Source organism: Equus quagga, chromosome 22 (assembly GCF_021613505.1).
Source record: "Equus quagga isolate Etosha38 chromosome 22, UCLA_HA_Equagga_1.0, whole genome shotgun sequence".
Classification (NCBI taxonomy): domain Eukaryota; kingdom Metazoa; phylum Chordata; class Mammalia; order Perissodactyla; family Equidae; genus Equus; species Equus quagga.
In genome coordinates, this window is record NC_060288.1 from 4,576,892 (window position 1) to 4,591,105 (window position 14,214).

General features: G+C 36.1%; 1 protein-coding gene across 1 annotated transcript in view; it reads left to right on the forward strand.

The window, feature by feature from the left end:
* The window catches only part of ADAM32 (ADAM metallopeptidase domain 32), a 213,656-nt gene that overhangs the window by 31,910 nt on the left and 167,532 nt on the right, over positions 1 to 14,214 (forward strand). Inside the window, exons 5-6 of the mRNA XM_046648808.1 lie at positions 10,130 to 10,198; positions 13,958 to 14,029. Of these exons, the coding sequence (XP_046504764.1) occupies positions 10,130 to 10,198; positions 13,958 to 14,029 (141 nt within the window). The remainder of the gene's footprint in view (positions 1 to 10,129; positions 10,199 to 13,957; positions 14,030 to 14,214) is intronic.

Genomic DNA, 14,214 nt, shown 5'->3' on the forward strand with positions numbered 1-14,214 from the left:
TTGCCTTTTCTTAACCTTACAATTTCCTTTAAACATACATCACCTTTTTCTTCTTGCAACAATCTATCATTTTCTTTTTATGACCAGTTTTATTTTAATTCTTATTTGTCTGTTACATACTTATCTTTCTAAAAAATAACCAGTGTGTATTCAATATAAGCTTAAAATCTCAGTTCCTGCTTTTGTCTCTATGTTCCTGGAAATTATTCAATAAAGTCAATATTTATAAATGTTGCGTTCATAACCAAGGAGTTAACATTAGTTAAAATATAGATATAATTGAAATGTGGTAAACAAGATTGTCATGTATGGCCGTGTAAATTGTTCCATATATACCCTGCATAACTGCATGTTTTAGTCTCCATTAAAGTAATTGTGAAGGAGAAAATTTTTGTGCCAGTAGAAGTGGCATAAATATGCATAGTTTGAACAAGAGGTATATGGCAGTGTTAGTGGTCCCAGTACATGTTCTACCCATCATCTGTCAGTTAAAAAACAAACAAACAAAACCCTCAGAATTTAGGTGAGCATGTAGGAAAAGACTACATTTCTCAGCTTCTCTTGCATCCATTTGGCACCATGTGACAAAGCTATGGCTAATAACTAATGGCTAATAAAGCCATAACTTTTAGTTATGGCTAATGACATGTGAGCAGGTGTAATATGTGTCACATCTGCATTTAATTCTCAAGGAAGGGAGCTTATCCTGTTTTCCTTTTCCCTTTCCTGCTGACTGCAGTGTGGACATGTTGATACATCATAGTTCACAAGGATGAGGATGGTACCAAACGTAGCATAGCAGTGAGGTAGAATGAGCCTCACTCCTGAAGCATTTACAAGACCAAACCACCATACCTCTTCAGACTTTAATGTGAGAGAGAAATAAACTCCAGTATTGTTTAAGCCACCATTATTTTTATGTCTCTGTTATAGCTTCTAATCCTATATCCAAAATAATAGAGGACTGAAATGGACTATGAAATGTATGTGCAGCACCAAAGTATTCAGTGCTATCATATATAGGCATATAATTTAAAATGAAATTTTAACTGAATACTAAAAATTTTCTTTTCCTTCTAAGGATTTAGGAGGGTAATTGACAGTGGCTTGGATTACCCAGTATGGTAGACAGTGTTGGTGCTCTGCCCAGATCCCCTCAGATATTTTTTTACCATATTTTTGTGGATATAGGGGAGGAGGGTGGGACACCTTGTGTTTGGTTGTGCTTTTGCTTTTAACGCCTAGATCTGTGACTCTTTTTAAAAATTTATAGTTAAAATTTTTTCTTCCAGTTTTATTGTGATATAATTTTCATATAACATTTTATTAGTTTAAGGTGTACAACATAATGATTTGATATATGTATATATTGTGAAATGACCACCACAATAACTAGTTACCATCTATCAGCATAGTTAGAAATTTTTTTTCTTGTGATGAGAAATTTTAAGATTTACTCTTTTATATATGTCGACTTTAAACGTTCACCACTTGATCATAGTGTATGATAATTTTAATGTATTATTGAATTTGATTTGCTAATAACTTGAAAATTTTTGTGTCTTGTTCAGGGCTATTGGCTTTTAATTTTCTTTCCCTGTGACTCTTAGTTTCGTTGATCTTTTCTATCTTCTTTTTAGTCTCTATTTCATTTATTTCTGCTCTGGTCTCTGTTGTTTCCTTCCTTCTACTAACTTTGCGATTCATTTGGTCTTCTTTTTCTAGCATCTTGAGGTATAAAGTTAGGTTGTTTATTTGAAATCTTTCATCTTTCTTGATGTCGGCATTTATTGCTATGGACTTCCCTCTTAGAATTGCTGCATCCTGTCGACGAAAATAATCCATAACCAATCTATAAATGAAAATTTGGGTGAGTTTATTCTGAGCTAAAATGTGAGGATTATAACCCGGGAGAGTCCTTCCACAAAGGAACAGAGCACTCCAAAGAAATGGGGTCATCCAAGGTGGTTATATACCCTTAAAGAGGATGCTTCACATATGATTGAAGTGTCCCTTTTACAATAGTCATGAGACTGCTCTGTCGGCACAGAGATTGATGGAAACAGCAGATCGGTCTGCTGTCTCGGTGAACACAGCAGCGTGGCAGGTCTGTTGTCTCGAGCCGGGTGGTCACAGGTGAGCTCTACAATCAGTTCCCAGCCTAAGGAAAGATGCTTAATCTTTAAGGAAATGCCAGTGTTGGGAAGGGGAGGGACTTTGCACTTTTAATCTCAAGGGCCTTTGTTCTTGTCTTAGGAAATGTCTAAGCAGATATACAATGCACGCTCAATGGCCACAGTCAGGTCCTTTTGGAAAAAAACAAAGTCAGGCCAAAATAGGTTTATACCAAATGGCTTCCTCATATAATCCAATATATCCTATTGCTTGCCATTTCAATTTGTCAATCCCTCAAGTTTTTGTATGTAGTATTTCCATTTTCATTTCTCTCAAGGAATTTTTTATTTCTCTTTTGAATTCTTCTTTAACCCATTGGTTGTTCAGTAGTATGTTGTTTAATCTCCATATATTTATGAATTTTCTGTTTTCTTCTCACAATCGATTTTTAGTTTCATACTATTGTGGTCAGAAAAGACGCTTGATATTATTTAAATCTTAAATTTATTAAGGTTTGTTTTTTTCCTAACTTATGATCCATCCTGGATAGTATTTCATGTGTGTGTGAAAAAAATGTGTGTTCTTTTGCTTTCGGATGAAATGTTTCACCACTTGATCATAGTGTATGATAATACATAGTGTGGTCTATTGTGTTGTTTGTGGCCAATGTTTCCTTATTGATTTTCATCTGGATGGTCTATCCATTGATGAAAGTGGGGTATTAAAGTCCCCTATTATTATTGTATTGCTGTCTACTTCCCCCGTTAGGTCTGTTTATATATTTAGGTGCTCCTATGTTGGGTGCATAAATATTTGCAAATGTTATATCTTCCTGTTGGATTGATCCCTTTAACATTATATAATGACCTTCTTTATCTCTTATTAGTCTTTGTTTTAAAGTCTGTTTTGTCTGATAGAAGTATAGCTTTCCCAGCTTTCTTTTGGTTTCCATTTTCATGGAATATCTTTTTCCACTCCTTCACTTTCAGTCTGTGATTGACCTTACATCTGAAGCAAGTCTCTTGTAGGCAGCATATAGATGACTCTTGTTTTTATATCCATTCAGCCACTCTTTCTCTTTATTGAATAATTTAATCCATTTACATTTACATTCCCAGAAAGATTGGGCTACTCAATCTATTTGCTTTCTGCTGTGCTCTGGGGCTCGTAGCCAGATAAGAACTCTTTCTCTGTTGCTGTCCTGTGGGAACTGGGAGCTAAGCCTCACTGGCCACAGGAACCAGGTGACCTACTGATGTCCTCTGGGTGGCAGCCACAAAAGTTAGGGTGCCAGCTGAGTGTAAACCTCCTTTCCAAGAGATAGTAGTAACCTGAAGCAAGGAAGAGGGAGTGCTCAAAGATTGTACCCTCCTGCCTCGTCTTTGGAGGGTATTTCAGTAGGCCCCTGAATTGTGTTAAATTTGATGCCTCCCCAGGCTGATGCTTTAACATAAGCAAATAAGCCTCTCACAGAAAGTCTGGGCTCTTTTTAGTCAGCTGCCTTTGTGCTGGGTCCTGGGGTTGGTAAGTCTGCACGTGCAAACTCTTTAAGAACTGTTTATCTGTTATCTTGTGGATGCGAGCAGTATTGGTCATCAAAGCTAGACGTTTTGGGTTCTCCTCTCCCAGGTGCAAGTCTTAACAGTGAGGTGCCAGATATGAGGTTCAAACCATTCGCTCCTTAGGGAGAAGCTGGGGGTTTTCAATTCCTTCCTGATTGTGGATCACCTTCTGGGGGTAGAGTTTATCATGAGATTGTGACTCAGCTTCTACTACCCATGTGAATCAGCAATTCAACTTCTGGGTGTTTATCTAAAGAAAACAAAAATACTAACTTGAAAAGGTGTGCACCACATGTTCTATGCAGTATTATTTACAGTAGTCGAGATATTGAAACATCCTAAGTACCCATTGATGGATGAATGGATAAAGAAATTGCGGTGTATATATATATATATACAAAATGGAATATCATTTAGTCTTAAAAAAAATGAAATGTTGCCATTTGCAATAACATGGATGGACCTCAAGGGCATTATGCTAAGTGAAATAATGTCAGAGCAAGACTAATACCATATGATCTCTCTTACATGTGGAACCTAAAGGAAAAAAAAACCAAGCTCCTCGATACAGAGACCAAGTTTGTGGTTTCCACAGACAGCATTGGTGGCAGAAGGTGGGCAAAATGGGTGAAGGGGGTTAAAGGTAAAAAGCAAAAGCAAAACAAAACAATGCCAGTGACAGTTTGACTGATTTACCATTATGTTGTCAGAGCTAACCTGCTTTTCATAGTGGGTGAGTAAACAATATTTGCTAGTCAACTTTTGGTTTAAAAACAACAACAAAAAACCTCTTCATTGTATATTTTGTATTAAACATGGGGAGTGGGAATTGTATGCTGCAAAAATAGCCTATAAAACCTATTTGTTTCAAAAGTAAAATTTATAATAAAAATACTTTCAATTTTATGATTTCTTCTTTGACCCATTGGTTAAGAATGTTTTGTTTAATTTCCATGTATTTTTGAATTTTCCAATTTTTTTTTCTGTTATTGATTGCTAATTTCATTCCATTGTGGTCAGAGGAGATACTTTATATGGTTTAACTCTTTAAAAAACTTATTGACTCATTTTGTGACCTAACATATGGTCTACCCTGCAGAATATTCCATGAGCACTTGAGAATAATGTGTATATTCTGCTGTTGTGTGAAGCATTTTGTATATGTCTGTTAGATCTCTTTGGTTTATAGTGCTGGTGAGGTCCTCTATTTCCTTCTTGATCTTCTGTTTAGTTGTTTTATCCATTAATGAAAGTGGGGTATTGAAGTCTCCAACTATTATTGTAGATCTCTCAATTTTCCCCTTCAGTTTTTTGCTTCAGATATTTTGGGGCTCTATTTTTAGGTATGTATATGCTTTTAATTGTAGATTTTCATAGATAGATCCATTTATCAATATATAATATCCTTCTTTGTCTCTTTTAAATTTTTTTGGCTTAAAGTATATATACTTTTTCTGATATTACTGTTGCCATCTCAGTTACTATTGGTTACTTTTACATGGCATATCTTTTTCCATGCTTTCAGTTTCAACTTTTTCTGTCTTTGGATCTAAAGTTAGTCTCTTTAGACAGTATATAGTTGGATCATATTTTTTTGATCCATTCTGCCAATCTCTGTCCTTTAATTGGAGAGTTTGATACATTTACAATTAAAGTAATTAATGACAAGGAAAGATTTACTTCTATTTTATCATTTTCTATATGTTTTATATATATTTTTGTTCTTCAATTATGCCATTACTGCTTTCTTTTGTTTATTTGATTTTTTACTTGTGTATTGTCTTGATTCCCTTCTCATTTTTTTTGTATATTTTTAGTTAATTTCTTAGTGCTTACCCTAGACATTATAATTAACATCTTAAATTTATAATAATCTTGGTTTTAATTAATGTCAGTTTAGCATTCATAGTTTACAAAAATCTCTGCTCCTATATATTTCTAATCCCTTTATGTTGTTGTTGTCATAAATCATATCTTTACACATTGTACTCTCATTAAAATTAATTTATAATTATTTCTTTATGCATTTGGTTTTAAATAGTATGAGAAAATAGAGGAGTTACAAGCCAAAAAGATAATAATACTGGCTCCTATATTTACCAAAGTAGTCCCATTTAATGTGTTCTTTATTTCTTTGTACAGCTTTGAGTTACCTAATGCACTTTCATTCTGGCTTGAGAGACTACCTTTGGTATTTATTGAGGATAGTGTATTAGGGCTATCAAAACAAAGTACCTCAGACTGGGTGATTTAAACAACTCAAATTTATTTTCTCACAGTTCTGGAGGTAGAGATCTGAGATCGAGGTGTTGGCAGGGTTGATTCCTTCTGAGTCCTCTCTGTTTAGCTGTAGAGGGCTATCTTTTCCCTGTGTCTTCACATGGTCTCCCTTCTGTATGTGTCTTTATCCTAATTCTCTTTGTATAAGGGTATCAATTATGACTAGGGAACACTCTAATGACCAAACTTAATTACTTCTCTAAAGGCCCAACCCCAAGTATAGTCACTGGTGGTTAGGACTTCAGTGTATGAATTTTGAGAGGAGACAGTTCAGCCCATAACTGGCAACTCTACTAGCAACCAACTCCCTTAGTTTTTGGTTATCTGGGAATGTCTTAATTACCCTTAATTTTTGAAGATTAGTTTTATTAGATGCAAAATTCTTGGTTGACAGTTTTTTCTTTCAGCACTTTAAATGTCATCCCACTGCTTCTTGCCTCCATGGTTTCTAATGAGAAATTGGATGTTAATATTTTTGAGGATGCTTTGTTCATGATGAGTTGCTTTCTACCTTGCTATTTTCAAAATTCTGTCTTTATCATTGGCTTTTGACAGTTTGATTTTAATGTGTGTTGGTGTGGATACTTTTGAATTTACCCCACCTAGAGTTTTTCAAGTTCCTTGGATGTGTAGATTCATGTCTCTCAACAAATTTGGGAAGTTTTCACCCTTTAGTTATTCAAATTTCCTTTCTGCTCTTTTCTCTTTCTCTTCTTCTGGGGACACCTATTATGCATATGTTGATATTCTTGATGATGTCCCACAGGTCTCTTAGACTCTGTTCATTTTTCTTATTCTTTTTTAATTCTGTTCCTCATACTGAATAACCTTGATTGATTTCTTTGTTTGTTTTTTAGGAAGATTAACCCTGAGCTAAGTTCTCTTCTTTTTTGCTGAGGAAGCCTGGCCCTTAGCTAACATCCGTGCCCATCTTCCTCTACTTTATATGTTGGATGCCTACCACAGCATGGCATGCCAAGCAGTGCCATGTCTGCATCTGGGATCTGAACTGGTGAACCCCAGGCTGCCAAAAAGCAAAATGTGCGAACTTAACCACTGCACCACTGGGCCGGCCCCGATTGATTTGTTTTGACATTTGAATTTTCATTTTTGTTACTGTATTTTAAGCTTCAGAATTTCTCTTTTATTATTTCTATATTTTTATTGTTATTCTTTACTTGGTGAGACATTCTTCTCATTTCCTTTAGTTCTTTCTCCATGGTTTGCATCTTTGCCTGTTAGTCCAATGTCTAGGCTTCCTTAGGAATAGGTTCTGTTTCTTTCTTTCCCTGCGAATGGGCCCACACTTTCTTGTTTCTTTGCATGCTTCAAATTTTTTTGTTGTGAACTAGACATTTTGAATATTACAAAGTGGTAACTCTAGAAATCAAATTTCCCACCCTTCTCATGGTTTGCCATTCTTGCTTATTGTGGGTTGTAGTTTGTTTGTTTAGTGATTTTTCTGAACTATTTTTGTTATAGACTATGATTTGTTTCTAAATCTATTTTCCATTAATGGTCAGCTAATGAATTGATAGAGATTTCCTTAAATGACTGTAACCAACAATAAAAATGATAAGAACAACAAACTCTTCTGGTTTTTGCAGTTTGCATCTGTGTGTGGGCATTCCTACAATGCTTATCCTGCTCATTTACAACTCTACGTTAGCCTTTACTCTTGTTTGCACAGTACCTAAAGGTCAGTCAGAGGAGAATGCCCGGCACCTTCTCAACACTTTACTAAGCCTGTATCCAGCCCTGGGCTTGTGTGACCTTTTAGATTTCCTGGTATATGCTGAAGCTTTTCATAGCCTTTATTCCCACACGTATCTCCTCCCTCAGCCTCTTCTTCCCTAGGCTTTTCAGTGTGCCTGTTGTTTGTCCTATCTGTTATCCCTTGTGTCAGGTAGCTGCAGCTAGTGTTTTGGGCTTTAAATGCTTTTGACAAATACCAGCTGGGTACCCACTCTAACCCAGTGAAAGTTCCAAGATGAGAAGACAGAGGCAAATCCTTGAGTCCATCCTTTGGGAGACACTGGACAGCTCAACACACAACTGTAATTCTTTGAAAACAAATTTGGTATTGCTACTCTGGCACCAGTAAGCCACATCAGGAGCAGGGGCCACCATCCTCATGACTGCCACTGACAGTGGAGGATGTGATGGCACATGGGTAAATTCAAACAGCACAGTGCTCTCTTACAGAAATTCAGTAGCTTCCTTCTTCATGAAGCATTCTCCTGGTTTTGGCTGGGGCAATGGGTGTGAATGGGCCCCTCGTTTCTTATCTAGCAGGCTGGCTCAGGCTTTTACAAATGGTGTTTAAATAGGGTTCTGAGAGTAGGAGTAACTGTATGCAAGGCTTCCTGAGACTCAGACTCAGAACTGGCAAACCGGGATTTCCACTGCATTAATTGGTTAATGCAAGTTACAAGGCCCAACCTATACTGAAGTGAGAGGAAATAGGCTCATCTCTTGATGGGAGGCACTGCAAAAAATGTAAAGGTTTAAAAAAATCTTCCACACCTAAATAATTTGTAGAGCAGAAGTTTAATTTATTTCTGACATGCAGATGAAATAGATGGTTAGACATGCTATTTCTTTTATTCTTAGCTGTGGATCTAATGAAGGTTATATAGCTTCACAACCAATGTTCTTATAACTTAAGTCCATTGCCATGAAACTTAAAACACTATATATTGATATTAACCAATTGTAAAAAGCAAACACCCTAGCATATCCTGTAAGTGCTGTGGTAAAATGGATTGAATGCTTAAAACGTAAGACCTTAAATAGTAAAACTTGTAGAAGAAAACATAAGGAAAAAACTTCTTGACATTGGTCTGGGCAATGATTTTTTTGATATGACACCAGAAGCACAGGCAAAAAATGCAAAAATAAACAAGCAAGACTACGTCAAACTAAAAAGCTTCCGCACAACAAAAGAAACAGTCGACAAAATGAAAAGACAATCTACAGAATGGGAGAAAATAGTGGAAACTGTATAGCTGATAAGAGGTTAATATCCAAAATATATAAGAAACTCATACAACTCAATAGCAAAAAGAAATAACAAGATTTACAACTGGCAAAGGACCTGAGTAGACATTTCTTAAAAGAAGACATACAAATGGCCATCAGATATATGAAAAGGTAATCAACATCATTAATCATCAGGGAAATGCAAATAAAAGACAATAGTGAGATATCACCTCACGCCTGCTAGGATGGCTGTTACCAAAGAAGACGAAAGATAACAAGTGTTGGCGAGGATATGGAGAAAAGGGAACAATTGTACACTTTGGTTGAGAATATAAATTTGTGCAGCCACTATGGAAAACAGTATAGAAGTTCCTAAAAAAATTTAAAATGACCTGTCATATGATCCAGCCATTCCACTTCTAGGTGTATGTTCGCAGGAAATGAAATCAGTATCTTGAAGAGATATCTGCACTCTCTTGTTTGTTGCAGCATTATTCATAATAGCCAAGATATGGAAACAACCTAACTGTGAATTGAAGAATGAAGGATCAAGAATCAAGATAATGTGACATATATGTATAAACTTACACAATGGAATATTATTCAGCCTTAAAAAAGAAAGAAATGCTGCCATTTGTGACAACATGGATGAACCTGGAGGGTATTCTGCTAGGTAAAATAAGCCAGATACAGAAAGACAAATGCTCTGTGATCTCACTTATGTGTGAAATCTAAAGTAGTCAATCTCGTAGACGCAGAGAGTAGAATGGTTGTTGCAAGGAGCTGCGGAGAAGGAGACATGGGGAAATGTTGGTCAAAGGGTACAAAGTTCTAGTTATGCAAAATTATTAAGTTCTGGAGATTTAATATACAGTAAAGTGACTATAGTTAACAATACTGTACTATAAACTTGAAATTTGCTAAGAGGGTTGTTATTGCAGGCTCCCCCAACCCCCCAAACACACACAAACAAAATGGTAACTATGTGAGGTGGATACATCAGTTAGCTTGATGGTGGCAATTATTTCACGATGTATATGTTTATCAAAATTTCAAGTCTTACACTTTAAATATGTGTAATTTTTATTTGTCAATTATGCCTCAATAAAGGTGGGAAAAAGATCGTAAAAGTTCAAAATAGATAATTTATGAAAGTTTTTGTTTTTAAATGCTGTTTTTCTTCTTTCTAGTCAGAATCAGCTGTTCCAGATTTAATTCCTCTTTATCTAGAAGTGCATATTGTGGTGGACAAAGTTTTGGTATGTGTTCTGCTTATTCTTTGCTTTTAAATATTTGGTGTGAATGTGTGATTATCTCTGGCTAGAAAGAACTTAAGGATTCCGATCTTCTTACTAATATGTCATGGAGAGAAAAGTGGAAATATGGAAATATTTGCAAACTGAAAAACCATATATTCAAAATTACACTAGTTCTCTCAGAAATGTTTTGTTTGAAATCTTTACATAACAGTCCTGCATAACAAAATGATTTTTTTGCTGTTACTTTACATCATTAGGACCTCTCTAAATCCATGGTGTTTTTTAATAGTGATATTGTTTTAAGTGAATTCTTTAAGCTTTTAATTCTTGTTTTAGGGCACTTGAAGAGCAGTATGCAGTCTGGGGAATGTTTTGCCACATACAATATTTATTGGCACAAAAGTGATGATAGGGTAACTGTTTATGAGAACTGTTTACATTAATGTGTCTAGATTTATTTTAGTAGTTTTTAATGGTGCACCTATTCTATCCTGTTGTTTACCTGATCTAAACGTACCTCTAGATCTCCAATTCCCATAAACAATTTGAAGATCTCTGAACTTTAAAACCTTGCGATGATAACTTAGTTTGTACTCAACCAGGTGTGGCTTTATTTCACCTATATTTCAAAGATCTCAGAAAACAGGCAAATATATACTTTCCAGATTTTGCTCTGATGATAAACATTTGATTGTCACACCTATGGAATACCACAGAGAATACGAATGATACTCATCACCAATTCTATTTGTAGGATCGTATAGCTCATCGGAAAGCTAGAGTTGAGGATCAGAGACAGGTGAGATTTGGAGAAGGATATGAAAATACTTTATTAGCTTGTAGGGAAAAGAGTGAAGGGAACATTTAAGAGAAAGCTCAGGTATTTCTAGTAAAGATGACTAAATTTCCAGGGAATATTTTGGATTATGAAAATCATTTTTTTCAGGACTATGTTACAAATTTTTAGTTGTTTTAAAAGCTCTTGTCCAAATTTCCAGGTCTTCCAGCCATATAATACTGATTAAATATCCCCTTTCCATGTTCTTATGCATATTTTCATATTCTTTAATATCAAGCCAGCTATGACATCTGTGTTACTAGATGTCAGGCATATAAAGAAGAACAATAGTGATATTGTATTCAGTGACTTCACAAATTTTAAATCCACAATAGTAGCCTAGTGATTTCAGTGCCATGATAGAGGGAAGAATATGGTACAATAAAAACACAGTCCAATAATGTAGAAAGACATGGAAACACACAGTTGTAACTTGGGGTACTATAAGATAATGCAAGTAGGTGTTTTAAAATGTAGGTTTTATTATTATTCAGGTATGGTAAGGCCAACAGATAAGGAGATGATTGCTATTGGAAGGATAGTTTATTATTCAGAGTTCCAAAAGGGAGAGGGCACACCACATCATGCAGAAACCGCATAGGGGAGAAACAGGGTAGGTCAGGAGACAGAGAGAGCAAGGGGAAAACATGAGCAAGGAGCCTTGATTGTGGTTTCTGTGGGAAGGAACGGGCAAGGCAAGGTAAACGGGTTCAGACTAGGCTAGTTTCAGTGGATTCTGGGGTGTAGGGGTTGTCTCTGGTTGTCTGGTACCTGGCCCTTGGGTGATTAGGGCAGGGGAACAATGGCTTGGAGTATAAGAGCCTGATAATGGAGGTAGTTGCGGGTTGGATTCTGGATTGATTAGTTGGGTAACAGGGGGAGGGTAGGACCAGGGAAGACTTTTTGAAAAACCTTTCTTTGCAAGGGCGGAGAAGTATGAGAGAAGGTTCTTTTCAGAAAACTGCAAGAATTTTAGTATGATTAATACACAGGATTGAAGAAGGGAAATGGAAAGAAATGAAGAATTGACATGATATTTGAATTTTATCCTAAACGTGATGGAGAGTCATTGATAGATTTTGAGCAGGGGAGTGACATGTTCATGTTTTCATTTTAGAATCATCATTTTTGTAATAGTGTAGGGACTGGATTGCTGGTGGGAAAATTGGAGAAGGAAGAACAATTTAAGAGACTATTGAAGTAATTAAAGTAAAAATTTATAAATTAGTAGTATTAGGAATAGAAAGAAAAGGACACTTTTAAAAGTTACTGATGAGGTTGAATTACAAAGACTTGTAAATTGATTTGATTTATTCATTCATTTAATAAATTTATTGAGCATCATCTAGATGCCAGTTAGTGTTCTATTTACTGAGGACACAGCAGTTAATAAAACAGAAAAAGTTATGCTGTTATGGAATGTGTAGTATAATAAGTGTGGGAGGTCATAGATAATAATATTGTGCACTAAAGTACTGGAAATGTAAGTAGGAGCAGATTTTTGGGGGAGCCTGATGAGTTTAGTTTTGGATGTGTTTAATTTGAGGGTCCTCTGGAGCATCCAAGGGATGGTGTTCTCTAGAGAGATGATTTATAGATATGGAATTTGACATTGGCACATTCCACAGAGCTTATTCAGATTTTAGCAGTTATATGTACACTCTTTTGTGTGTTTTTCTGTAGTTTTATGTGATAGTATCACATATGTAGCCTTGTGTAACCACTAACACAATCAAGACACTCAACAGTACCATCACCACAAGACTCTCTTACATTATCCCTTTATAGTCATACCCATCTCTCCCCCCTTTGCTATACTTTTTTACCTCTGGCAATCACTAAGCTGTTCTCCATCTCTGTGATTTCAGGTATGTTGTATAAATGCTATCACATATTATGTATCCTTTTGAGGTTTTTTTTTTTTTTTAAGATTTTATTTTTTCCCTTTTTCTCCCCAAAGCCCCCCGGTACATAGTTGTGTATTCTTCGTTGTGGGTTCTTCTAGTTGTGGCATGTGGGACGCTGCCTCAGCGTGGTCTGATGAGCAGTGCCATGTCCGCGCCCAGGATTCGAACCAACGAAACACTGGGCCGCCTGCAGCGGAGCGCGCGAACTTAACCACTCGGCCACGGGGCCAGCCCCGCTTTTGAGGTGTTTTTTATATTCAGTATTATTTTCTTGAGGTTTATCCAAGCTGTTCCATATATCACCAGTTCAGTTCCTTTTTTATTACTGAGTAGCATATTATGGTATGGTATGAATGTACCACAATTTATTTAACCAGTTAACCTTTGAAGGACACATAAACTGTTTCCAAGTTAGGGCTATTATGAATAAAGATATTGTGAACATTCATTTATAGGATTTTGTCAGCATCAGTTCTTATTTCTCTGGAATAAATGCCCAGGAGTACAATTGCTGGGTCATATGATACGTTCATTATTTGTTTTGAAAGAAGCTGCCAGGGCCAGCACGGTGGCACAGTGGTTAAGTTTGTACGTTCTGCTTCTCGGTGGCCTGGGGTTCACCCGTTCGGATCTCGGGTTGTGGACATGGCACCGCTTGGCACGCCATGCTGTGGCAGGTGTCCCACATATAAAGTAGAGGAAGATGGGCACGGATGTTAGCTCAGGGCCAGGCTTCCTCAGCAAAAAGAGGACGACTGGCAGTAGTTAGCTCAGGGCTAATCTTTGTCAAAAAAAAAAAAGAAAGAAGCTGCCAAACTACTTTCCAGAATGGCTATACAATTTTACATTTCCACCAGTATGTATCATTGAGCCAACTTATATTCACTTTTCGTTACTGTCTTATTTTGAACTGTTTTAACCCCAAAGCAGCCTCAAACCTCTGAGAGTAGACGGAGAGTAAATCTTAAATATATTACATAACAAATTGTGTTTAAAATTAATTTTGTTTTTCAGTATGATTACTTGGGCTCTGATAGCATGATTATAACAAATAAAATCATCGAAATTATTGGCCTTGTAAATTCGGTAAGTATTGTCCTTTTCATACTAGTTAGAAAGACTCATCCTGGTTTTGAGTGATAATTTGCATGAGTTTGCTGTGGCATTGCGTTATAATTAAGTCATCCGTATAAACTGAGTGAGGATTTGTTGAGACATTGAATTTATTTCGTGGTTATGGTAAAATAACATAAAGATTAATTTTTCATCTA